At 41.7% G+C, this 27,759-nt stretch overlaps 1 protein-coding gene across 2 annotated transcripts in view; it reads left to right on the forward strand.

Annotated features, from left to right (window-relative positions):
• The window catches only part of UBE2G1 (ubiquitin conjugating enzyme E2 G1), a 40,603-nt gene extending 19,722 nt beyond the window's left edge, over nucleotides 1-20,881 (forward strand). Inside the window, exons 2-6 of one of the 2 annotated variants that reach the window (XM_077836671.1) lie at nucleotides 2,676-2,778; nucleotides 11,012-11,109; nucleotides 12,332-12,510; nucleotides 16,891-17,015; nucleotides 19,765-20,881. In XM_077836671.1, coding sequence (XP_077692797.1) covers nucleotides 2,676-2,778; nucleotides 11,012-11,109; nucleotides 12,332-12,510; nucleotides 16,891-16,977 — 467 coding nt within the window. In that variant the 3' untranslated portion in view covers nucleotides 16,978-17,015; nucleotides 19,765-20,881. The remainder of the gene's footprint in view (nucleotides 1-2,675; nucleotides 2,779-11,011; nucleotides 11,110-12,331; nucleotides 12,511-16,890; nucleotides 17,016-19,764) is intronic. The other variant, XM_077836672.1, reaches the window with a different exon arrangement.
• Nucleotides 20,882-27,759: the final 6,878 nt, after the last annotated feature.

Genomic DNA, 27,759 nt, shown 5'->3' on the forward strand with positions numbered 1-27,759 from the left:
ATTGAGGAAATTAAAATGGTGGTGGTTTTTTTTTAGTTGTATGAACAAGGATGGATGACGTTAAGCTGCTATGCTGTGTGGATGAGAAGGAGATTAAAGATAAACTAGATGTGGTCCAAAACCTAAATGCGTCAGTTTTCAATAATATGGAGCATGAAGGCAGTGCAGCCGATGGAAATGAGTGTCTAGAAATGGAAACCAAGCTCTTTTATATATAAATTTTTTTTTTCTTCCACCTCCCAGAATACTGAAATCTGGCATGTTAGACTGATGGTCAGTAGTAGTAGAGTTCCTCAAGTACAGATCTTTAGTGAAAATACTTATGACCTTGGCACAAAAAGTAGGTGTGCTAATGAAACTTGCTGATACCCAGTTGGGAGGCATTGTCAGTACAGAGGAGGATGGGAATATTATACAGGAAGATCTGGATGACATCAAAACTTCACCCCATTTCTCTCCAGTCCACAATAGTACAGAGTACAAGGTCATGTACTTAAGTTCTAATTTCTACTACAAGCTTGGGTCTCATCAGTTGGAAGCAACAGAGGAGGAGACACACCTGGATATGTAGGTCAATCTCAAATAACCATGAGCAACCAGTGTGGTGTGGCTGAAAAGGCAAGTGCAGTTTTAGGATTGCATTAGGAAAGGCATTTCCAGTAGAGAAAAGTATGAATGCTGTTGTACAAGACATTGGGAAGACCTCATTTGAAATACTATGTAAAATTCTGGTCATCCATGTTCAAGGAAAAACAAATGAACTGGTACAGAAAGCTAGTAGGATGATTAGGTAAATGGAGGACCTATCTTATGAGAGGAAGTCTGGAAGAGCTTGGCTTGTTCAGGCTGGCAAAAAGAATGCTGAGAGGGGATATGATTGTTCTTTATAAATATATTAAGAGGGGTAAGTACCAGGGAGGGTGAAGAGCTGCTTAAGCTAAAGGACAGTATGACCGCAAGAACAAATGAGTATAAACTGGCCATTAATATATTAAGGCTGGAATTTAACAGAAGGTTTCTAACTATCAGAGGGGTGAGGTTCTGGAACAGACTCCCAGTAAGTTGTGGGGGCAGACAACTTGCTTAGCTTTTTAAGGCCACTGGACAAATAAGATGCAATTGAATTACAGGGTTGCTTGTGATGGTAGAGGGCAGGGCTCAACAGCCTTGGGGCTCAGTTCTAGTTTCTTACATTCCTAAAGTTCAGGCTCTGGGGTTTCGATCAGGAGGGGATTCTTTCTTCCCCCTCCAAAAAAAAGTTCTGGGAAGCTATCTCCTTGCCCTGGAGCATCAGGAATGGCCATGGCTGGAGATAGAGCTCTGGCCCACCCCACCTAGAGTCCTATCTGTCTCATACTTGGTTTGTGCTCTCATGTTTGGGTCAAATTGATCACGATGTGGGGTTGGGGAAGGAATTTTTCCCCTAGGTCAGATGGGTAGTGACATTGAGGTTTTCACCTTCTCTGCAGAATGTGGGTACAGGTCACTTGCCAGGGTTATCTGAATGTACTTCACTTAACCATTTCTCTGGAAACAAGGGGACTTTGAGCATCCTCCTGCACCCCTGACCTCCTTCTGACAAGATAAATTACTATAGGTTCAGTTCTCCCACCTGGGGTCATGAGTCTGTCTGACTCCCACTGCCCTGGGTGGGGAGCCAAAGCCCAAGCCCCACTGCTGTGGGTAGGGAAGGGGTCAAAGCCCAAGGGCTTCAGCCCCAGCCAGGGGGCCTGTAACCTGACAGCTGAATCCCTCAGGCTTCAGCTTCCACCCTGGGCGGTGGGGCTTGGGATTCAGCCCTGAGCCCCAGCAAGTCTAAGCCAGCCCTGGCAACCCCATTTAAATGGGGTCATGACCCACTTCCGGGTTCTGACCCACAGTTTGAGAACTGCTGCCATAATGTATATGACCAGCCTGGAAGCACAACAAGCAAGATACAAATAGCCTCCCAGTCGATGAGGGGGACATAAAATAGAACCCCTGGCACTAGTTTCTTCTAGTCTTTTTCCCAACCCTAATCCCACTAGACTACTTTTGGTCCTTGTGAACCACTACCTTGTGACTAAGTTGTAGGGACACTTACTTGTTTCTGCTACTCTTCTGGATCCTGAAAGACTTTTCAGTTCCTTCAAAAGAAAAAATACTGGTTAAAAATACTGACTTTTCAAATACATCAAGAATAGTCTCCCCATCTTGCTCCTGTGCTCTGGCTCATAAAACTAAAATGTACCCTCCAACACTCAGGATACCACACTACATAGTAAGTACCCTTGCTATTGTGTCAATTTTGAGGTCTGCAAGACTGACTACTGAATTACAAGTCCTCTGGCATTGCCTGTTGAGCCTCAAACTTGTTCTGGCACTTACCTTCTCAGGATTTCCCTCCTGGATCTTTGGCTTCTCTTCTGAAGCAGGCAAATTAGGGATCATGATAGGAATTTAGTCCCTATTAGTTACTGGACTGAGCCTAGGGACGTACTACATATAAAGTGAGTTGTAAAATTTTTTTGCAGGTGGTGATGAGGATGATGAGTTAAGGGACACCAGACCCTGACCAGTGACTATTTATTTTTATAACCAGTCCTCCTCCCAACCTCTGTATGCTAGTTAAGTATGCAGATTATATTAAAGTGCACAAAGGTTCACAAGTTTGTTTTTTCTTTTTTTTTAAACAGAGCTCAACAAAAATCCAGTGGAAGGTTTTTCAGCAGGTTTAATAGACGACAATGATCTTTACCGATGGGAAGTCCTCATTATTGGTCCTCCAGATACATTGTAGTAAGTACTAGCAATCCTAGTAAAACAGTGTACCCTGGCTTGTTAAAACTTCTTGCTGAGATTTTAATCGCAATGTGTAGTTAGAGCCTATTCCTTCACCCTCTCTCTTCCCTGGTCCTTCTCGCATGAACAGAGAGCAGCAATACCTGAAGGTGCAAACAATTCAGTGTTTGTTGGGATGAACTTCCAACAAGCAACGATTCCAATTTCCTTCCTCAGTGTTCCCCTTCCCAGCTCTGATGCCACAGAGCCTTGCCTGTGTCCCTGTTCCCATTCTCCCCTCCTTAGCAAAATATGATTCCAATTTCCCCCACCCCTGTTCCCAACCCCCCGTTACTTCCTGATAGACTGCAGACTATAGTGTAACTTGAATTCTGCTTAGCTATACTTAAATTTCAGTAAAATGATTTGTTAAACTAACCAATCCTAACATTGTAACATGATTATCTAACTAATTATATCCCACCACCTTAATTGGTTTAAACCCAACAAAATTAATTATACAGCAGACAGAAACAATCCCAGAACCAGACAGATTATACAGACAAACAATAGGGAAATGGGGATGACCGTGATGGAACAACAAAGAAATAAGGATTTCACACCCCAGCTATTGATAAGTGAGTTCCTGCCAGACAGGATGCTATCAAACTAAATTTTATTTAAATCTTCTAGGCTCTTCTTTCTCTGAAAGTGATAAATTGGATCACTTTTTTTAACAGCCCAAAACTGCCTTAATTCAGTGTGACTGGTGAAGACATGATCATTCGCTTCCTAGCTTATGGCTACCTCTGCTGCTTAGCCAAAGACCTTAGCCTAAGAACAAGGCCTCAGACTATCCTAGGGAGAGAAGGCCTATAAGCAGGCAGAGTGATTTTGATTCTTGTTTTGTACATCTAACTGAGAATTTAGGTACATACGTTTATCATTGAGCTAAAGTATAGGCCTTTGCAGACAGACCTGAATATCTGTATCCTAACAGTAGTGTTCACATTAACCCTAATTTAAGAGTAAGGCTTTAATGACTTGGTGCTCATTTTACAGCAGACATAGCTGCGTTACTGAATGTGTGCTGCGTCTTACATTGCAAATACCTCTCATAGCAAAACTATTTGCAAGTTCTAAACAGGTTAATTTCTCTGTGGAACATGAAAAATGATCCTTCGTTGTGCATTTATTTGACTTCTCTTTGGGGAGGGAATAGAGGAACTTCTGGGATCCTCTACTTGCTCATAAGAATGGTCATACTGGGTCAAACCAAAGGTCCATCTAGCCCAGTATCCTGTCTTCTGTCAGTGGCCAGTGCCAGGTGCCCCAGAGGGAATGAACAGAACAGGTAATCAAGTGATCCATCCCCTGTCACCCATTCCCAGCTTCTGGCAAACAAACTTATGGTTACCATCCATGCCCAAGCTGGCTAATAGCTGTTGATGGACCTATCCTCCATGAATTCATCTAGTTCTTTTTTGAACCCTGTTAGTCTTGTCCTTCACAAATCCTCTGGCAAAGAGTTCCACAGGTTGACTATGCATTGTGTGAAGAAATAGTTTTTAAAAAAAAACCCTGCTGTCTATAATGTTGTTTGGTGACGCCTAGATCTTATGTTATGAGAAGGAGTAAATAACACGTCCTTATTTACTTTCTCCACATCCATCATGATTTTATAGACTCTATCATATTTCCCCCAGTCATCTTTTTCCAAGCTGAAAACTCCCAGTCTTATTAATTGCTTCTCATATGGAAGCTGTTCCATACCTTAATCATTTTTGTTGCCCTTTTTCTGAACCTTTTCCAGTTCCAATATATCTTTTTTTGAGATGGGGTGATCACGTCTGCATGCAGTATTAAAGATGTGGGCATACCATGGATTTATATAGAAGCAATATGATATGTTCTGGCGTCTTATCTATCCCTTTCTTAATGGTTCCCAACATTATCCTTTTTTTTGACTGCTGCTGCACATTGAGTGGATGCTTTCAGAAAACTATCTGCAATGCCTCAAATCTTCCTTGAGTGGTAACAGCTAATTTAGACCCTCATTTTATAATTATAGTTGGAATTGTTTTCTAGGGTGCATTCCTTTGCATTTATCAAGATTGAATTTCATCTGCCATTTTGTTGCCCAGTCACCCGTGTGCATGTAGCCCTTCGTCTACAGCAGATCTCTGGAGCTATATGTTCCCTCCCTCCAATGCCCAACAGGGCTCCAAATAACTCACTTAAGGATTCGGGGGTGGGGCTAGAGGACAGTTGACTTGTGTAATGCAAGGTGCTCCCTGCCCATGAATCTTGGGGACCCAAATTCAAAATACTTGCTCCTCTTTCCAGTGCCTGGAATCGCTCAACCTAGAACATGCTTATAAAGTAACACTTAGAAGCAGTCTGAATGTACTGATATAAATGGATGGGTAACAGTTGTCAAGATAGTCAAGCCTTTGCCCTTAAGACTACTAAGATGCCCTTATGGCAAGTCCTAAATCTTTGTTTATGGAAGTAGAAGCTGTATTGAAGAATTAAACCACTGTCTTGCCATTACTCTTGCTTCAAAGGGTTGTTGGAGCATGCACTTTTAATTGATGGTACTTCATTTAACCAAGTGAAATTTTGACCAGATAAATTAAGCAGTGTCAATAGCTGACTGAAGCCTTTTGAGTGCTACAAAAATTACTTGGCTCTAATCGTAATAAGTATATCATTCATAGAATATCAAAGACCAGTGGCACAAAAGGTTGAGACAACTGGTAACTTGGTTAGCTGCAGCAGATAGCCACTGATGTCCTTTGTGCCTTGTCAAGCCTTATGTATTTCATACTGTATTTAGTGTCTTTCCAAAGTCGGCTAAAGAAAGGCATTTCCCTGCATGGCAACCCTGTACCTGGTTTAGCCTGCCAGTTGAACCAGTGTCATGGGGCATGACTGCTACTGCTGCCTACTGGCAGCTACTTGGGGTGTAAAAGAGGTAGTACCTCAAAGTCAGGACAGTCATATTTTTCATTCATCTTTTTTTTTTTTTTTTTTGCACCAAACTCTGACATAAAAATGGTCATAATGGGTCAGTATCCCATCTTCTGACAGTAGCTACTATCCTATGCCTCAGGAAAATGAACAGAACAAGGCAGTTATTGAGAGATCCATCCACTGAGCCACAACCGTAGTGGTGTGGTTGCATCCCTGACCATCTTGGTCAATAGCCATTGATGGACCTGTCCTCCATGTATTTATCTAATTCTTAGACCTTTACAACATCCGCTGGCAAAGAGTTCTATAGGTTGACTGCATGTTATGGTAAGTACACACAATGGTTATTAGCCAAGATGGTCAGGGATGCACACCCCATGTTTTGGACATCCCTTAAACCTCTGACCTCCAGAATCTGAGACTGGATGACAGGAGATGGATTGCTCAATAAATTGCCCTGTTCTGTTCATTCCCTCTGAAGCATCTGGCACTAGTCACTTTCAGAAGATGTGATAGTGGGCTAAATGGGCCATTGGTCTGACCCAGTGTGGCCATTATTATGTGAGAGCTGGCTGCAAAGTAAGGATCAGTTTAAAAAGAAACTGAGTGCAACTGTCCTGATTTTCAGAAGTACTGCTTCTCCTTCTATACCCATATAATCAAAATCTGATAGTGGCCTCTCAAACCATTTTCCCCCCATATCTAATGGGGTGAAACCAGCTGCATGCTGGCATCAGTCCTCTTGAGTCTCCTTCATAGCCATTCTGAATTATGCAACGGACAACCTTCAAAAGGGCATTTACGTAAGTAGGGCCGTACCAAATTCACAGCCATGGAATATTGTGTCCTAGTTAATGAAATTTGGCCTCCCCCTGTGGTTTTTTTGTGTGCTTTTACTCTACTTCGGGGCAGGAGACCAGTGGTTTCTCAAACTGGGGGTCCTGATCCAAAAGGAAGCTGCAGGAAGATTACAAGGTTATTTTATAGGGGTCATGGTATTGCCACCCTTACTTCTACACTTCCTTCAGAGCTGGGCAGCCAAAGAGTGGTGGCTGTTGGCTGGGCACCCAGCTCTGAAGGCAGCACCCCACCAGCAGCAGTGCAGAAGTAAGGGTGGCAATACCAGACAAGGCCACCTTAGTTCTGTGTTGCTGTCTTCAGAGCTGGGCAGCCAGAGAGTAGCAGCTGCTGAGGGCCCAGCTCTGCAGGCAGAAGTAAGGGTGGTAATGCCATATCATGCCATCCTTATTTCTGTGCTGCTGCTGGCGGTCGGTCTGTCTTCAGAGCTGCGCTCCCAACCAGCAGCCACCGCTCTCTAGCGGCCAGGCTGTAAAGGCAGCACCGCCGCTAGCAGCAGCACAGAAATAAGAGTAGCAGTATTGTAACCCCCCTTACAGTGCCCTTGTGAACCCCCATCTCCTTTGTGGGTCAGGACCCCTACAATTGAAACACTGGGAAATTCCAGATTTAAATAGCTGAAATGATGAAATTTACAATTTTTGAGATCCCCTGACTGTGAGATTGACCAAAATGGACGATGAATTGGGTAGGGCCCTGTACATAAGGCAAAACTGAGAGAAAACTCGTCAGTCTCAAAAAGCTTACAACAAAAGTCCTTGAGGAACTAGTATGTTTAATCCTTTTTGTGGATCATTGTGCTCTACTTAGTCATAGTGTAAGTGATCTACAGCTTATTCTGGACAGGTTTTCAGAGGCAGCTAAACAAAGCTTACGCTCAAATTGGTTAGTCTCTAAGGTGCCACAAGTACTCCTTTTTCTTTTTGCGAATACAGACTACAATGGCTGCTACTCTGAAACCTAAACAATTTGGATTCACCATCAACCGGGGGCAAAAAATGAAATCCTTTTCTAACCAGTCCCATCAACCACTGCGCAAACATCCTCCTCAATGGTATAAAAAGAATGTCAAACACTTCACATTGTGGTAGTACCATCTCAAGTGATAGTTCCCTGATTCAAGAAATACCAAACACAAAATAAAGGCAAGCCAGGCTTTTTGAATCATTCATCATAGGATACTCTATCAGCAGATCATCACTGTCATCAAAACTGATATTCAGTGTAGCATCCCTTTATACAGGTGAGAGAAATGCTGTCTTTGCTCTCTTCTGAAGGTCTGCTGGCAAGACCAAGTATCAAACTTTTCATCTGGGGGGGAGGGGAATGGAACAAACCACACTGAGACAATGGTTATCAGAAGCTCAGCTTTGATTGACAGGTCACATCAGAAGTGGGGGTGCTGGACTTTTTGGGGGCATATAAGATGAGCTGAATCTCAAACGCAGCAAGGGGTGGTCAGTGTAAATGCCTCTGCCACCCTTGAGCAGCATCTCAACTCGTGTGGCATAAGTATTTCTCTTTGCAAACAGAGCCAGGGACAGACCTGAATGGGGGACAACTATTGAAGGTTGTAAACATTTTGAGTGACTGTTGTGGGGGAAGGGGGGGAATTTGGGGGGCGGGGGGAGGTGAGAAGGAAGGACCAAGCATTGTGCTTTGTCTCCAGTGGGAGCATGCCAGTAGGACATCCGTTTGCAATCTTGCTGCTTGCAAATCGAATTACACAGATGTGAGAGCACAAGATGCCATGACATAATCTTCACAGTAGCAAACAGCCATATGTAAATCATAGTTCAGGGTGGCACTTTGTAGCTGTTGATTTGCTTATAACTACCGTTAAGGCAGAAATCTGGGAGCTGTAACTTGTTAGGGTCTCACCTTTGTTTTCTTTCCTCCTTCTCCTGTGGGAGAAGGGTAACCACCTTCTGCTAGATATTCCCTTGGCCAGGGGTTCTCAAACTTTTTTGCTGGGGTCCCCTTTGAAAATATTTCAGGCAGTTGACACCTCCAATATCAGGCCACCCTTACTTCTGGCAGTGGCGCTGCCTTTAAAGCTGGGCACCTAGCCAGCAGCTGCTGATCTCTGATTGCCTAGCTCTAAAGGCAGCACAGAAGTAATGGTGGCAATACTGTAATCCATCCCCACACACACACACACACACACACACACACACACACTCTGGCCTTGTGACCCCCTTTTGAGTCAGGATCCACAGTTTGAGAAATGCTGCCTTATGCTCGGGCAGATTCAAACGAAGTAGTGTCCTGCTTTCCCTGAGATGCTTCCTGCCCCTATCCCAGCCTAGCAGTGGAGCCGCCAGGACTCATCCCTTGCCTATAGTACTGATTTGCCTGCTGCAAGGGATTGCTGAGCATCTGCAGCAGGGAGAGGATAGTAGCTGCTTCAGTGAGGGAGGCATTGCCCCTACTTGACTGATTCAAGCAACTCTCTAAATTTCAGGGCTCAGAATGATGAGCTTACAATAAGATTCTGTCACTTTGCAACTTAACACCCAGGTTGGACGCCACTGGCTTAATTTCACTGCTGCACTTGGTTCAATTTCCTGATCTCCAGAAATGTCCTATTCTGACTCAACTTGGCTGACTTCAGATGGGAACTGAACAGCTTGTTTAAGGTCTAAGTGAGTCTGTCTGGATCAAACTAAATGAACCCTGAGTGCTTGACTCATTCTTCTGCTATAATCATTAGACTGCAACTTAAGTTCTGTATGAGCAAAGTAATTATCTTTCTAGCTTGCTCCTGTAAGCATCTGGATTCAGCAGCCAGAGTCCTGTCTTGTCAGTGCTGTTCACTATGCCCAGTATGAAATGGGAAACGCCTATTATGAGTCACAACATTTAACAGGGCAATAAGTATAAACTGCAAAGGTGTAGTTTATAAAGGTACATCAGCTTGTATATGGCAATAGCCTTTCTAATTGAAAGGATTAAAGGCTTATTGTTGGCTTAGTGTATGACTCAAAATACTGCATTCTCCTTTAGGGACTTCCGTTCTAGATATATAACTTTTTTTTCTTTTAAACCATCAATGTTGCAAAAAATTTACTGAGGGTATTGAGCTTTAAAAGGCTCTACAATTTACAGTACCCAAGCCCGTAATTCAATTTTCTTTTCCTCTCAGGATTTGGGATTTCTTGATGCCTCTGCACTAGTTTTATATTAGCATGCCATCAAGTATTTAGCCATCTCTTCCTGAACACCACTCTGCTGCTTCAGTCTTTCTTTTTATATTGAGGCAGTAACTTGCCTATCATGTGTCCAACATCCAATCAATGTCTCCTCTTCAAATTGTAGTGTCTTCTTTGTTAGAAGTCCAAGCCTCTTTAAGCTGTAGCTGACAGCGATGGCAAGCTCCTCTGCAGTTGCCATAGTATTCTACTCATAGCACTAGAGTCTCCACAACCTCTCTCCCAACTTCCAATGCCAGGCCTTCTCTACTGAAACTCTACATCTACTCCATGAAGTAGTAGGAATAAGGGCAGTGTGTGGTAAGAGGGGAAATAAACTTTTTAACTTGACATGTTTGCTTGTTTCTCGCTTTTCTATCTATATAGGGATTCACACTTACCAAGACTGTATCTTCCTTGGCTTCAAACCGCCATACTTAAACCACCAGATCAGTTAAGTTTTGAGTCTAGGTGCATTTGTACCTAATCTGTGCTAAAATGGGACCTCTCTCCTGTTTAACTCCAACCCAGTTAGATTGGTCAAAATATAATTATCTCTGTTAATGCTAGAAAATAACTTGGCTGGGCTGGTAATGAGCCCCTTGATATCAGAGTGCAGAAATCTGATATTGGAAGTATTGGTCAAGAATGATGGTACTAAGGGTCCTGAGAACGCTGTTTAGACTATTGATTTGGCAAGTGTTCCTGAGATTCCTTGACTTAGTAGGTACTCCTAAATCTAGTACTGCACCAGTAAACCTAGCTATAGAGCAGGCCTGTCAACTGATGAGGTGACCCACATGGGGAACATGAACAGGTATCTGGGTTGTGTGCTTGCTTTTCTTCTGGGAGTTGAACTGGGGGTGTTGATGGGATCCCCAGTCATGAGAAGGCAGTGGGAGCCTGGCAGGTGACTTCTAAGCAGTGAGTCTAAATGTTCAGTTGTTCACTTAGCTAGCTGAGAGCTCTGTGGAATTTTGAGTTAAAATGACACTTTGTCCTCTGGAAAAATAAAATACTCGTAAACATTGTAGTCTGAGTATTTGGAGGGGATGGCAAGTAGCTTGTAAAAAGTTCTTATCCATCCATTGTGTAAGCTAATGCTATTACCATGAGTGCCAGTGTTACAAAATGTTTAAGCCTAATATAGGTTAGTGTCATCTGACTCAATTTTCTAGTGTTGGCCTTGCAAAGAACCACTTACTGATAATTCTTTAATTCCCCAGTGAAGGTGGCGTCTTCAAGGCTCATCTCACTTTTCCAAAAGACTATCCTCTCAGGCCGCCGAAAATGAAGTTCATCACAGAAATCTGGCATCCAAATGGTAAGAATTGCTACAGTTTTAGTTTTCTGTACTTGTAAATGAATTTGAAGGTGTGTCTAAAAAAAATTAGCCAGAGTTGACATGTCCTGTTATAAGAAACCTGTAACAACCCCACTGTTTAGCTAACTGCCAGATCTTGTTATATACTATTTCTCCTCTCCATACTTGACACTTCAGGGGTCTAGAGGTCTGCTTTCCAAGCATCTGCATCAGCCCTCCCAGGGTTTAGGCAGCATGTATTGATGAGCTGTGTCTGGCCCAGAGAAACAGGTGGGGCCTTCTCCTTAATGTAAGTCTTTGGTCTGGGAAAAGAAAAAAACTGGGTCCTTGGGTTAACTTTACATCACTGGCTTGGCAGATACAAGCTGGAAGGTGAAAAGAAGTGACTCTTCCCTTCCGTCTTCTGAAGACAGTTTCTATAGTCACACCTATATTGGGCTGAAGAACTTTACTGAGTTCCATAAATCTGTAGTAAAGCTTAGCAGCAAACCAGCACAAAGCGCTTCCGTAATAGGGGGAGAGGGGGAAGAGACGGAGGCCTAATAGTGACATCAAGTCAAATCCCAACTTTCACATACATTGACTGACATCCACAGGGAAGACACAGCTTTATACCCACTCCTTAAGGTACTGATCACCTGCCCTGCCAGGGGAGCTTGCTGGCTGTACATCGAAGACTCTCTGAACTCAGATTTATGCATTCACAAGTCGGGGGGGAAGTAGCCACTAAACTGAAAATGGAGGTATCAAAATGGTCCACAGGGCCATTAGTTTTCCATGTGTTCTTGGATGGATCAGATCAGTGATGTGAATAGTCTACAGTTCTACTGTAACCTTTTTGGTATGAAAAAGGTGAAGATCTGATTTTGTAGAAATATGAAAGGGCTACAATTAAACTGAACACTTAAACTGTCAAAGTACTCAGCGTACCCATATTAAGGCAGATATTTGCTTTAAATAAATTAAAGTAGACTAGGGCAAGCCTGCTGTCTTGCCAAATTTCAGTTTTTGCAGTTTCTTTGTAAAGTCCTTGAACAGTGATATAAACTTGACAGTGTCTTGAAAGAAAGTGTCTTCCCTGAAACTTCCCACAGCTAACTGTTTTGAAGATACTTGGATAGAACGCTTGTTTGGATGGAGAATAGCATCCCCATATAATACCTTGAAGCCAGCAATTTAATCAACACTAAAATATACCTAATGTGACTGCTTGACTTTGTAGTTGACAAGAACGGTGATGTCTGCATTTCCATTCTTCATGAGCCTGGAGAAGACAAATATGGCTATGAAAAACCTGAGGAACGCTGGCTTCCCATCCACACAGTGGAAACTATAATGATTAGTGTCATTTCTATGCTGGCAGATCCCAATGGTGACTCTCCTGCTAATGTTGATGCAGCGGTAAGACTCCTGGTTCGTAAATACAGTGGTGCTATGTGTAGCAGATAGCTTAATTATTGTAAATGCAAAAACCTGAAGGGCATATTTTATGACTTGGTAAGCATGGTATTAGATGACTGGTAAGCAAAGACTGTACTCTTGCCCAGTAAAAATGTACGTGTAATGAAGCTTAAGAGCTAGTCTTAAAGGCTAGCGTCTGAAATTCAGCCCCAGAATTGCTTTGTGGATTACTTTTTCTTGGTAAACAAGTATTTGTTGCTAACTACAGACAAAATCCTCCTGCTTCATAGGCTGAACAAGGCAGACACTGAAGCCGACTTGTCAGATAGCAACTTACACAGGATACAGAAACAGGCAGGGTAGAGACTTTCTGCATTAAATTTTGAGGCTTGGTTGCTCAAATGTAATAGCAAAATTTCAGCTGTCTCCATAGACATGAAACTTGATGTAAGTGGCTATGGCTATGACTAGATACAACTTGCCAACCAGTGTCAACCAGTGATCTGAAGATGTAAAATACAACTCTTGTAGCTCACAACTCCTGTGTCTTTCAGTCTATGCTGGAAACCCTTTCTGATGGTTCATATGCTACTTAGCATGTAGTGCAGAAAAGGTTTGTTTAGGGAATCTTTTGTGTCTTGGATGAGACTAACCATAGAAACTGATGCAGGGATCTCAGCAGGAAAAGTTAGTGATAAAAATGTATCTGTTCTTCCTCTTGCCCCGAAAACGTCAGCCTATGTCAGTGTCATGAGTATAGAGTTAAACAGCATATACATGGGAGTTAATGCCTTCTTTTACAGACTTTAAATAGTGGAGGAATTGCCACTTAAAGTTGGGAGAGGTGGAGGGGGAGAAAGGACTACCCAGGAGGGTGCAGAAGATATCTAAATTAAGACGAGAAGGTCTTTAATAATGCAGGAGGCTGTAGGGATGTGTGTCTAGTGTCACTCTGCTGAAGTGGGAGCTCAGCTTTCCCAAGTCTGGGAAAGCTAGTGGTACAGTATGAGGGTCAGTCTTGATTAGTAGACTTGTCCTCAAATCAGTGGTGGAAACAGTCTTTTCCCAATACAAAATAGCTATCAAAGAAAGCAGTTCTTGGTTATTTTTCTGTACACATCCAACCACTCATGCTGTGCATGTTACCATTGGAGACTTGAGTATCAAGGAGACACAGATCTTTCATACAGCAAACTTGAATCCTATGGAGGAGCAAACTGGGCTTAAATGCCCAATAGTGTGTAGTACATTTTAGTTCTCTAATGACTATTTAACACTAATCTGTAGCTGACATTTTCTGGTTTCTACATACTTATTTTTACACACTACATCTGGTGATCTTTCACCAAAACTTCCAGTAAGTAGCTTCTTTGAAAAGTGTGCTACTGCTTTCCCAGTAGGTATTTTGTGAAAGGGACACTCCTTTTGCATATGTATAAAAGCACATGCTAGACTAAATGTGCAAACTTGTGGAAGTTATTCCAAAGGTAGGGAGAAAATTGCTGGCAAGAAGTTGAAAGGCTTCAAGTTTCATCCTGTGGTATGCTTCATATTAATTTCCAAACAAGTAGTGTGGGTTTGTCAGGTCTCTTAACTCTTTGAGCTGGGTTTGTAAACATGCTGTGTCTCTAGAAAATACCCTCCTGGAGTCTAGTCCTTAAATATAGGCATTTTGCATGGCCTAGTGTAATAGGACCAAATGCTACTGCTAATACCCTGAATTCCCATCCACACACAAACATGCGAAACTTTAGTGCATAGTCAAAATACTCATTGATGTGAAACTTCTCCCCTCCCTTCAAGATAGTGGGATTTTATTCTGCTGTCCAGGAAGCCCAGCATTTCTCACTGGATCTTGTCTCACTTTCTTTGCTTTTACCCCTTGGCCAGTGTACCCCAGAGAAGGGAGCTTATAGATCGCTTAAACAGCTCATCTCCTTAGGTCTCTGCTACACTGGTGTCTTCTGTTTAACTTCTGCTTTTGGTTTGCCCAGCTTACTGGCTACAGGCAAGACTCAACATCTGGCTCCCTGATTTCCTGATCACTAGATTAGTGTATCTTCCTATTGGGGAATCTAGAGAACAGATGGCTACAGACAAGAGATGCCTGATGGCTGGCATGGTGGGAATGAAAAAGCAGTGTCTGAAATCCATGTTGCATTTGTTGCTTAATTTGCCACACATCTGGGGGAGGTGAGGAGGAGTCCAAAGGGTCCTGCCTGCTATGTTTGAGGCAGTTGATGCCTTTCAGAGCTCTTGTTTCAGGTCCTCTGACTTTGGAAGGCATTCCTGCTTCAGTTGATGCTCTAATGTTTATGAGGTCTCTGCACCCATAAGGATTAGAAAACACTTTTTTTAGCTAAGATTTTGGAGCACAACTCCTTAGAAAGATGGAATTCTGTGTGTAATTTTGCAGTTGAACACACAGGAGGCCACACAGCAAATGCCTGCCTCCTTGGGAGTGTGCATTTGCTGTACAGTCTATTGCCTGTCATCTCTTCATTCTGGGTCTTAATTTCAATTCCTCTATGTCATATTTAACAGCTCTTACGTTTTTGTTTCCCTTTCTTACCCCAAAAGAGAGGGAAACATGAAGCCCCTTCAAAGAGCCACTAGCTGATGGCTTGACCAGCGGGAGTGCAGTAACAGTAGTGAGACTTTGTAAATATCTTACACAGAAATACCTCAAACACTTGCAATTGGAAAGAATGGAGCGGTCTCCTGCATGCCTGGCCTACATGGTGTCTGTACAGAGCAGTTATCAACACTGTACACATGCAGTATAAGCAAGGTTTGGAAATCTAAACTAACCCCTCTCCACAGACTCAAACTTATGAGGGAGTGGGCCATTCAATATCGATCACTCACTAATTAGTGTCCAATTATAGGTCAAGTTTCTGCTCTCTTCACCTTCTATGAAACATGGCTTGAACTAGCAACCCATGGTGCCTTGCTCCCCTGTATCTAACTCTTTTTTCTGTTTTTTAAAATGTACGTGTGTGTGGCTTTTCTTCATGAAAAGCACTTTCCAAATAGGCACAAGATCAAGCCAGTAACGATGCATTTGTACATATGTTTGCAGTGGCATCATGCTGTACAAATACCAGGCTCAAACTTCTTGCTTACTTAACTTCCTCTTTACCTTTTGTCTTGTCTTGGAAAGGGCTGCATAGGTGAGGAATAGAGTTGTCCTGGCACAAAGTCCAGGTCACCTTGCCACCTCAGGATGCTCAGATTTCTAATGGAATTTTGTATGTGCGCATTCTTGTCCATGTCTGGCTATTATGTATCTCTTAACTTCCTGCATCCTCTAAATGCCATAAGGAAATAGGCTTTTTCCTTTCCTTACTATACCCCTTGAGTACCCCTTTAAGTGGCAGGATAATGGGCATAACTTCCACGTGGATATCGATAGTACCAGCTTCGGCTTGTAGTTTTTGCTAAGCACCATTGGACAAATGACTTGTTTCACAACTGCCCATGAGATTCTGAATAGCAAGTGTGGTGTTGACACCAGAACTGGAAGACTGAAGTTAATAATTTGGGGGATATTTGATAAATTGGAGAGGATTCAGAGAAGAGCTATGAGAGGGAGTGAAGGATTGGGAAAACTTGTCTTAAAGCAGCTTAGTCTCTTTAGCTTGAAGAGAAATTAAGGGCCGACTTGATCATTCTGTAAGTACTTACATGGAAAACAGAAATTTGAGAAGCCCTATATCAATCTAACAAATGTTTAATGAGCTAATGGCAGGAAGTTGAAGCAAGACCAACTCACTCTTTCATAATAAAAAAGCAAATTTCCAACTGTGAGGGTAACTGCAAAGGTTGTAGTGGATTCTCCATCATGAGCAATTAAATTAAGATTATATTTTTCTAAAAGAGATAGCTATGCTGTAGTTGAAACAAGAATGAATTCAGGGAAATCCTATAGCTTATGTTAAGCAGGAGATCAGATGAGATGATCATAATGGTCTTTCTGGCCTTATCTATGAATCTGCTGTTGCTTTGCAGATGCTTTGGAACAGACCAAACAACTCACTATAGTCTCTTGGAATCTGGCTCCTGTTTGGAAGAAACTAGGTGGAGAGAAGGGTTTGCAACCACAAGGGCTAAAAACTTCTACTGATGAAAGCTCAGACTGTAGAATGGCCTAGGTGTCCATAGTTTTAGGGACAAGCTTTCCAGGAGCCTAGGGTGATCTTGCATTCTCCAAGCCTCGAATGCCATGTACTTCCAGGAACAGGTTCACTAGCTTTAAATACCTTTTAAGAAAATCTCTTGGACTCAGAACACCTAGGTACTGTAAACTTAAATATGAAACTTCTTGCTAGAATAAGCTTATCACAGCGCTAAACTCAAAGTTGTCTTACTTCTTTACAGAAAGAATGGAGAGAAGACAGAAACGGAGAATTCAAAAGGAAAGTTGCCCGCTGTGTAAGAAAAAGCCAAGAGACTGCTTTTGAGTGACACTTATTCAGCAGCTAGTAGCTTCACTTTTTTTCAGGGTAAGTAGTAATTTCTTCAAAGAAAGACCCTTCACCTCCATTAGTAGGAGGCTTGAAGGACAAACTAACAGTACAACACAGTCTGGATTCAGGCATAAATACCTTCCCCCTCATCTTTCCAAAAAACTTGGCTCTTTTTCTCCCAATTACTCTGTTTCAGTGGCAATATCTCCACAGCCTCATGTCTGTAGACCAGCACTGCCAAAGACTACAAGGCTATGGAGACACTGAATGTAACTTTTTTTTTTCCTTCATGCATTACTGTCTACCAACCCAGACAAAGAATTTAGTAAACTTGCATTATTTTATTAGCATGTCTTCAATACACTGCCCAAAGCCTGAGATTAGATTTGGTTTAGCAGTATTTTATACCAGTTCACTAATCTCATTAGTGGCGACAAATACACTTGTAATATATTTAGCATCAAAAGTGGACATCCACTATAGCTTCCTGCCCAAGCAGGCTTCCCAACAAGCTTTAAAATTCAGATGTCCGTTGCCAGCCCAAAACTGCAAATGTACATGTGGTGTCAATCTGTGCACAGATGCTGATAGCAAGGCCACTTGCAGGCTCCATCTATTTTTAGGGTCTTAGGATCAGTCAGTGGTTGGGAAGACATGTCAGCCTTTTTTAAGCTTTCTCTTGAGTTAAAGATCTTATAATACTTCTAGGATTGATTGGAAAAAAATTTTTATATATATCTCCCCCTAGTCAATCTCAACATATGGCACCAAGAAAGTGTCTTGCATTGCCCCATAGTAGTAATACAAGATGCTTAATTTTAGTAGCTCCTCAGGGAAAATAAATCCACTTGACAACTCCTCGTGGTAGTCAGCAGTAATTCTGCTTGGGAGCTGAACTTTATAACACCCTTGAATTTCTCTCCAAGCTTTAACTCCGGGCTTAATACCACTTGTCAAATATTTATTGCCAACAACCACAGGCTGAAGACTGAAAAAAGTCTCTTTCCACACCCCCCTCCCAACAACTTTTGATTTTTGACTTAAGAGTTCTTCAGTGTAACTTGAAACAAAGAATTCTAATGCTTTTAGAGATGTCTCAATGATTTTTACTCCTACAGTAACTTCTCTGCAGAACAGAGGCTAGACTACTGAGTACCAAATGAGGTTTTTTTAAGACCTTTTCCTTCTGTAACTCTTACACCCTGAGATCAGAAACCTCAGGATGGAGAGGTAGTTAGACCATTGCCCTTAAGCAACCTACTTCTGATAGCAAGGGGAATGCTGAACTGGAAGCTTCCATTTAAAATGTAAACTGTGGCAGGCTGCAAGACCTAATGCTATAAAAGGACAAATTGTGTTACAACCTATATAACCATGACTAATTGTCAAAGTACTATACTCTCAGTACTTTGTAACTAGTCTCTAGGTCAGTAAGGTGACTAAAACTTTCCTGTTCTTCACTGCTGTTGAATTGTATCTTCACCTGAAAAGGGTTTTAAGCCTTTTAACTTGAATTGCAGCATGCTCAGGAGTAACTTCTGCATTCAGCTAGGTCAGTTGATTTCCAGAGTGAGATGTCACTTACTTAGAAGTCTTGTGTTTAAATGGCTGATTTGGCACAAATATTCTTTCCAGTCTGTAAGCCACATCTTATCCACCACAATAAACCTGTATTCCTTGCATTCAGTACCCTGAACAAAGTTGCATGGAAAAATAGGGCTGCTGAATGCCTTCACTATGGGAAGGAATAGTCTTAACTAACCTTTCAAGGAAGCTTTCACAACTTGGAACAACTTGTGCTAGTTTTTGTTTCTTGACATACTGCTTTTAACATTAGCAAATCTTTTCTAAAGGTTTCATGTACTCTAGCTTCACAATTACTCAAGTCAGTCCCACTTGATACTGGTGCTGTCCATAGCAAACAGACAGGATTGAACTTAAATTTTAAAGTGTGGGCTTAAGAGCAAGTGGACTGTTCCTTCTAGTAAAATCTAAAGGAGATAGATGGGAAACACATCAATAACTTACACTGATATATTTCTCCCTCAGGAGATAAGGGGAACAGACCTAGAGCATGGGAATTCTCTAACTGGAGTGGGTATAGCAAACAAGGCAGTGTGCTGCTTCCAAGGTACCATAGTAGCCCCAATTCACTTTAAAAGCATGTTGCCATATTGAACAAGTGCAGTAGTGCAACTTGGCATGAATGATGTCCAAAAGTAGAAGGAAATAGTAAGCTGGCCATCTTGCTTATGGAAGGCAAGTTCTTTAACATTGAGTTATAGCACTGTGATGACTAAGAGCCTGGCTCCAATGATGGACCTAAAATAAGCACACTCACTTTTATAAGAGTGATGCTTTATGTTGCAGCTCATGCTCGGTTCTGTAAAATACTACTATACTAGACTTCAGTCATTCAATAGCTAAAATGTTTGCTATACAAAATACTCAACTATAGCCTAGTCCTGGATGCATATGAGAAACCTACATATATAATATATGCAAATGCTTAAGACATTTTTATTAAAATCTGACAGAGGTTTTGGGCTCAAATTTACCACCAGTGTTACAGCATTGCACTGGTTAGACTCCTCTCCTTGAGATGACTGTATAGTTAATGCTAAACACCAAGCAAAAGACATATACATTCAAGTAAACTGGTTTTGAGCACAGACAGCCATAAATAACTTTCTGTTGGGCTACAAACACTGTTTCCCATCTTTGATGAAATGCAAGATCTTTAGTTGCTCAATATGGTAATATGGCTTTATCTTCTGTATTGTAGGTCTCCAGTTGAGAAACATGGCACTGTTTTTTCCTGCACTCTACCCACCTATTGCTGGACTTCTGTTGTAACATGTTGGCAAACACTGGCTGGAACTGGGCTGCAATAAAACATGCCAGTTATCAATGCTGACGAGCCTAACAAGTGCCAACATAAAAAGATGATTACGCATTTTGAAATCTAATGAACTGCTTTAACCTTCAGGAAGAATTGTAAAGATGTGTACATAGCACAACATGATCCGGATAATATATATACTGTTCATGTACATCCACAAATACACATTGTACCAAATAATGCTGTCTTGTAGTTAGGATAAGAATCGTGTACATTCTAAAAGATTTTAGCAAATTCTTTCCCTATTCATTGTTTTTTCTTATCAGTTTTTTTAAAAACAAAACCTCTTGAAGCATGTCAAACTAAAACCAATTAGAATTAAAGCTTTTTCCATTTTATTTTTCTTTGAACAATTGAGGCTTAATTAAAAATTTTCACTTATTAAAGATTAGTATCTATTTGGAAAAAAACACTCCTTCCTTACCCTGTATCTCTTCAAAGGTTCAGATTTTTCCTAATCAAACACTGAAAGGATCTATAAGCAAGTATCTGACTCTAATGACTTTTGACAACGAAAGTCATTTTTCTGCTCTCTTCTCCCCCCCCACCTTTTTTTTTTGGACTCCGTTGCACACAGTTCCTGGATTGGGTGTAGCAATAAAACTTCTGGCTATGGAGCACCCTTGAGCCTGCTATTTTTTCAAAGGGCTGAGAGCTTTGGTTTGAAAGTGATCAGTTGACTAAGCTCAAGATAGGATAAGCTGCTTTCTCTGGTTTTTTGCCTCTTGCCTTTGTTTTTAAGTTTTGGATTTAAAAGGTATGCACACTTGTAAGCTTTCAAATTAGTAAATTCTGGGTTTGGTATTGGAAATACCATTTCCCTTCTTATCCCTATTCTCTCTCCTGTGGTCCTTCATATTTTTGCCTTCTATTCTTCTACTGCAGATTTTCCTCACCTAATGTACAAAGAGAATTGCGATGTATATTTTCATGTAATTTGATTTTGGAATTCTGTCACCTTCTGTAGTGAGTTCTTCCAAAATATAATTTTTTCCAATAATTCTGTGTCAAGCTGGCTTTTTTTAGTATTTGAGAAGTGTAGTTAGAGAAGCTTCAAACAGGTCATGGCCTGAGTAGGTTCTTTACTTCCGTTGTAATGAGATCAAGTGTTTTTTCTTTTCTTTTTTTTTTAAGACCATATTGGGTGCTGTCTATATTCTACTAAATGTTTGTAGTAGAACCCAAAAGCCATCATACAGCCCAGTGGGCGTGGCATCTGCTCTGAAGATTCAATACTAGCATGGACAATCTCAAAGAAGCAAAAAATAGGTTCTGCTTCAAGGTTCAGAGCACTCAGTACATCCTCCAGTAAGGAGAGACTTGTTACTATCAAATTATTAAAACCACGGAGAGGAAACTAACACTAGAGATTCAGTAAAGGAGGAAATGTAACAAGGCACTAGAACATCAAAGCCAGTTCCTCTCTAATCCCTTACAGAAGGACAGTAAGTAGAAGGTGTGTGATGGGTGGAGGGAGATGTGCACAGAAGGCTCTATACTGTGAGGTATACGCTGCGAGACATAGAATATGTTCCCTAGATACAGTTGGCTGAGGTCTGGTGCCAAAGTGGTGTTAGTTCAGAGCCTTTTAGTTGGACTTTACTAGATCAGAAAGGGAAGAATTTCCAAGTCAAACTATGGAACCCTGTGACCCTCTTCAGAGGTAATAGGTCTTTTCATGCTCTGTCACATGTGACCTAAGGTGCAACGAAGCATGCTTTATAAACTGAAGTAAAAAATGCAATCTCTCCTTTTATACAGCCAATTGTAGGCCTCCGATGAGCAGTAGGCCTCCGATGAGCAGTAATACATACTACCACACAATGTTACTTAAATATCTCTCTACCAAGATAAACCTTTAGTATTTAAGACGTGACAGCTGAGTAAAAGTGTTGGCACACTCTTTCCACTAGAAGTCTTTCTAGTATAATAGCTGTGATGTGTTAATTGATAAGCCACACTTTCAGTTTGACTAGTAGTCATCCTGCAACAACTCCTTGAATAATCATTGGACTGAACAGTTGGTTGGACTTAATTCTAGATTGTAGCTTCACAAAAGTAAGCACCAAAAAAAGCATATGGCAAGCTTCTGGAGAGGAGATGGAGGTCAGGGGGTAGTTACTGCACTAATTAGTAGTGCTACAGCAACCACACTGTAAAAAGCCAATTAGCAAACACTAATTAAAACGTAAAATGGAAGGTTCTTCCTATGGCTTTAGATAAATGTAGAAGTACTTACGATATTATCTACATTTCTATATTGGGTCTTTAAAAATACTTTAGCAAAGCATGAATTCAACTGTTTTTAATTAAGTGGCCTCTTCTGGTAGGAAGACAGATGTATCTGGTGCTTCAGAGCTGTTAGTGCCCAGACACAATAGCTGATTTTTAGACATAAGCAAATGAGAACCAAAATTGCTTGGCTCCTGCTGAGGGGGATGAGGCTTCATGCCAGCCAGCTGGCTACCATTTGCTCCCTTTCACTTACGTAAGAAGGCTCAGGATTGTACTGCATCCCAGCAGCATGGTGCCATCTATTCCATAATTAAAGCATTAAGAAAAATCCACTGTTTCTAGGACAACTATTGTGACCTAAAAGAGAGGTGTCTCCAGAAAGCCAGCTGCACCCAGAATTAGCCAAATAACTGCTGTTATAGCAGGTTGAGCTCTATGTTCCTACAAGGCGGTTGCCCATTTAAAAACAAATGCGTACATATAATCATAACTACGTTCACAAACAACTGAGTCAATCAGTTTAAGCTCAAGCTAACTTTTAGAACCTATGCTCCACATACCAGAGCTGCTTGCTTTTTGAAGAGGGAGAGCTAGGACAACCTTGCCTTGGGTAGCTGGCATGTTGAACCATTGTAATATCCAGCAACATCAGAAAGAGAAACAAGACAATGAGTTCTTTTGTGGATTATAGTGCATAAGTGCAAAAAACATGAACAGGGGCCAAGTAGAATGTTTGTGTACATCTATTATCTGCCCAGAAAAACAACTTTTATCTTTAAATGACTTAAAAAAAGAGAGTCTGCCCTCACCCCTATTGGAGCTAAGAAGGTCATCCATACTTGGTAAAATATGAGTTAAATGCTTAAGTAAGCTATCCTACCACAATTAAAGGAGAAATTAAATGTCCCTTGCAATTTAGAGGCTGCACTATATGGCAATAGTTCTCAGTTTTACTGGCCTAGAGCAAGGTTGCACAGAAATCTGGATAACTGCTAAGTTTCTGGGAGGTTGGCCTTGTCTGGGGTGATGTTAGTTAATTACTAGAGATAACACTGCCCTTACCTCAATAAATATTTCAAATATGAAATTTCCAATAGTTGGCTCATCCAGCTTCTTGTATGGCTCTCTCCAAGGTAGCATCTGAGCACTTACCTTGGGCTACTTAAATCTAGCAAATACCAAGACTGGTACTAGGAGCTTGTTGGGAATCCTGGTAATGCTCTTGTTACGTTCTGGGGCATCCAGAATTTTTAAACTAGTGATCCACCATAGGTTTTATTCTTAAATTCCCTAAATGCTGAAACAGAACTATTACTACTGTGACATCTGCTGCTGTGTAGATGTGAGACACTACAGCAGATGTGCATCCCAATGATGTATCCGAGTTAAGAAGTTATTAGTAAGGTGGGTCACTATGTATATTTTGAATAAAAATCAATATTTGCTTGTACTTGAGTCTGCCTTGATAGGTGAATGGAAATGGTCAGTTTGGCCTGGTCAAGAACAGTAAAAACTTACTCCCTCAGCTTTGTCTTCCACCTACGCTCGCAGGGAGAAGTGTAATAGGGGCTGTAGACACTGCTGCCAGATCTAGTGAGTATCACTGATGTAGATGCCAGTGGGTGACCTTGTGACACCATGCCCTACTGTAAACAGCTACAGTAATTACAGACATTGTCATCTTTACAGAATAATGCCATGCTATCAGTGAGCGCAAGGTGAATTACTAAAGTAATCTGTGGCTCACAGTTATTGCCACTTGTGAAATCTGGCAACCAGTACAAATTTTACATGGATCTCCACTGAATTAGGCATTTGTTATTTAACTACACCTTTCTTTGGGTTTTGGAGTGGGAAAGAGTCCTAGTTATTTATAGTGCTTCTGTTTCCTTTCTAATGAGATGTAGAGACATGACTGGAAAATACAAAAAGCATGAGCATTGGGGACATTTTAATAGGTATTTTAACTGTTTCGATTTCCTCAAAATGTGGTAACCACACTTTACACTTTCCACCAGGCTGCCCCTTAGACATCAGAGGAGCTTGCTGTAAAAATCTCTGAGGCCACTGCACTGCTCTCCTATAAATCTGTCCTTTGCTGCAATGCCTAGAAAATGTTCACCAAGGGCTAGGCAATTGGTAAATAGTGGCTGGAGAATAGTAACAGGGAGATAGTTAGGATAAGTATACTGTGTTGTATCCACCTCTGGTCTACACTGGGAACTTACAGGAGAATAGCTATGTCTCAGGGTGAATCTGCAGCCCTGAGAGACATAGTTAGGCTGACTTTACCTCCAGCATAAAACAACACTAGGATGATAGAAGAATTCTTCTGTTAACCTAGCTATCACCTCTGGGGGAGGTGAATTACCTATGCTGACAGGAGAACCCCTCCTGTCGCATAAGGAGCATCTGTACTGAAGTGCTACAGTGGCACAGCTATTTCACTGCAGCTGTGCCTTTGTACTTGTTTAAGTGTAGATGTACCCTTAGCATATAAAAAAAATAAAAGGAGTACTTGTGGCATCTTAGAGACTGACAAATTTGTTAGTCTCTAAGGTGCCACAAGTCCTCCTTTTCTTTTTGCGGATACAGACTAACACGGCTGCTACTCTAAAACCTTAGAATGTAAGTTTCCCTAGAAAAGGGACTGGTCTTCGTTGTATGTGTAAAGTGCTTGGCATAATAGGGCTGAAGCACATAGGTGCGATTGGAATACAAATAGTGCAGCGTCCCATGTTGTGTGATATTGTATCTCCATAGAGGGTTGCACTGGTGGTGCACTCCAAAAAGGGAAGGACCTTGGGATTTCAGGAATGAGGAAATCTAAAATACAAATATTTCTCCTATCTCCCTGCATTGTGCCCTGTGAAAGCGAAGAGACAGGATTGCTGACCGCACTCCTTCCTAATGTATAACATATATAACATATAATCATGCACAACCAAAGTGACCTGTTTAGTGATTATTAATAAACTAATGAGACCAAAAGTGGCCACATAGTGACCATTTTTCACAGCTACATCAACCAATCAGTTAGTGATATGCATAAAGCAGGGTGATGTATGTTGTGTGCATTGTAAATTATGTAAATAGCAAAGCTGTGTAACCTGCACCCCTTTGGCATACAATTGGGGTGTAAAACAAGTGTAACTTACACCCAGAGAACCAAAGGAGATGTAGCAAGGAAAGTCACTTGGATATCACCATATAGACGACAGACCTTCTCTGTTATTCTCTGGATACTTATATATCCCTTGTCATAAGCACCTCACACTTATGAATGGATTTTATCACATCATTCATGTGATGTAGAGAAGTACTACAGTATTCCTATTTTTACATATGGGAAACTGAAGTACAGGGTAGCTTAAGTGACATGCCCAAAATCACACACAGGAAGTCTGTGGCTGAGCAGGGAATTGAATCCAGTCCTCAAGTCCAATTCCAATGCCTCTCTACTAGTCTAGACCTCCTCCCTTAGATAGATAATACAAAGTGGGAGGGGAAACAAAGGCAGAGAGGTGAAGTGACTTACCAAAGGTCAGCCAGCAGATCAGTCGCTGAGCCACAAAGAAAACCCATAACACCCAATATCCAGTACAGGGGCCTATCCACTAGATCAGGCTGCTCTCTCCAGGTGGACTGCCCTGACAGTGGAGATCAGGAAAGGTGCTCTTGCTACCAGTCTCTAGAAGTTAGGATCTGAAGATTGAAGCCCATGTCCTAAGTCCTCACTTCTAGAATTAGCCTCCTAACATAGCCTGAGACTGCTGACCTCCAGGGCAGCATATACAACAGTGGAAAATATGAAGTATTTGGAAAGTATACACATCGTGTCCTAAACTAAACTGTGATGTTTACTGGTCCTATGCACTATTAAATTGTTGTCATGTTACATCCCAGACGTGGATGGATTTCATTATGTCTGGAAAAATTACTTTATAAAACCATTGTATCAGTTTGTCAGATTTCTAAAGGATTTTCAAATCTTTGCAGATGAAATGCTCTCTGTATAGATGTAAACTGTTATTATGTGCCTGGATTTTTATCAGCGTCTTTGGGTGACATGTATAATCTCAGGCTGTCTGCATTAGACACATTGCTGAAAAATTCTTCTGTCAACCTAGCACTGTCTACACTGGGGGTTAGGTCAGCTTAATTACATTGCTAAAGGGTATGGATTTTTCACACCCGTGGTATAGCTGGGTCAACCTAACTTTTTAGTGTAGACCTGGGCTCAGTGAGCTTCCTTCCATATTATCACCAGAAGCCATCAGTATTAAAAACACAGTCTTCTCTTGTGCAGGTGGGTTTAGCTCATTCTCTCAATAGAATGTTGTGTAGCATTGCCAGAGTTGTCATATCCCAACCCCAGTAGTTATCTGTAGTGATACCTGTACATATAGTAAAGAAGTAAAGGCATAGGGAGTGTGGGGGTCTGGAGATTTGATTTGTATGCCCAACCTCACCACACAATTTTCCTGTATGACCCTGGGCAGGTCACTTACCCTTTCTGTGCCTCCATTTCCCTATCTGTAAAGCAAAGACAATACTAATAGGGTGTTGTGAATCTTAATTAATTATTTGCAAAGTGCTTTGAAATCAGTGGATAGAAGGTGCCATACATGCACAACATATTATATTATCATTCTGGAGGCTGCAAAGACCTGTAGAAATGTTATTTTATTTCCAAATGATCCTTTGGAAATAAAAAGGGTAGGTAGCGAGCTAGAGTTGCATTGCTCGTCTGCTCAAAAACATGTTCATATTACTGTTACCTCATCCTCCCTGTCTTCCACTCTCAGACATTTGTTTATTTCACCCATCTGTTGTGTCTTGTCATTTACCAGGATTATAAGATCCCTGAGATAGGAGCTGCATTTTTACTCAGTTTGTTCAGCATCTGAAACAATGACACTGCTGGAATACAAATACATATTGTTGCCCCTTTTCAATCAGGGCAGCTAGTTAAAGTTCAGGGCCTGGGGGCACGTTCCACTAGGAAGTAACTGATGGAGTCTGGTATTTTCTTTGACGCTGTCTTTTAAAAGAAATGTACAAAGTCTTGTGTCTCCAAATGCAGCAGGAACCAAGAACACGAGAAGCATTTTCTAAGGCCTTGTCTACACTGGCAAGTTTCTGCGCTGTAACTCCTGAGGTGTACACACGGCCAAGCCACTCTGTGTGCAGAAACTGCGCAGTTGTAGTGCTCTAAAAAAACCATCCCAAGGAGAGGAGTACAGCCTTCTGCGCTGGGGCTACAGTACTGTGGTGCCAGTGTAGACACCGTGGCAATTACTGCACTGCGATTGGACTCCGGGAGGTGTCCTACAATGTCCGTTCTTGCCTCTCTGGTCATTGGTTTGAACTCTACTGCCCTGCCCTCAGGTGACCAACCGTCTTCCTCACCCCATACATTCCTTTGCAAATTTGAAAGTCCCCTTCCTGTTTGCTTGGTGATGCATGCAGTGGTCTCAGTGCATCTTTCCAGGTGGCCATGTGGGGGGGGGGGAATGGGGAGTGTCCCCCAGGGGGGGATGGGGATAGTGCCCGAGGTGGGGGATGGGGAGTGTCCCCCCCGGAGAGGGATGGGGATAGTGAGCCCCCGCAGGGGGGGATGGGGAGTGTCGTCCCCCCCCG

This window comes from Eretmochelys imbricata, chromosome 17 (genome assembly GCF_965152235.1).
Source record: "Eretmochelys imbricata isolate rEreImb1 chromosome 17, rEreImb1.hap1, whole genome shotgun sequence".
Taxonomy (NCBI): Eukaryota; Metazoa; Chordata; order Testudines; family Cheloniidae; genus Eretmochelys; species Eretmochelys imbricata.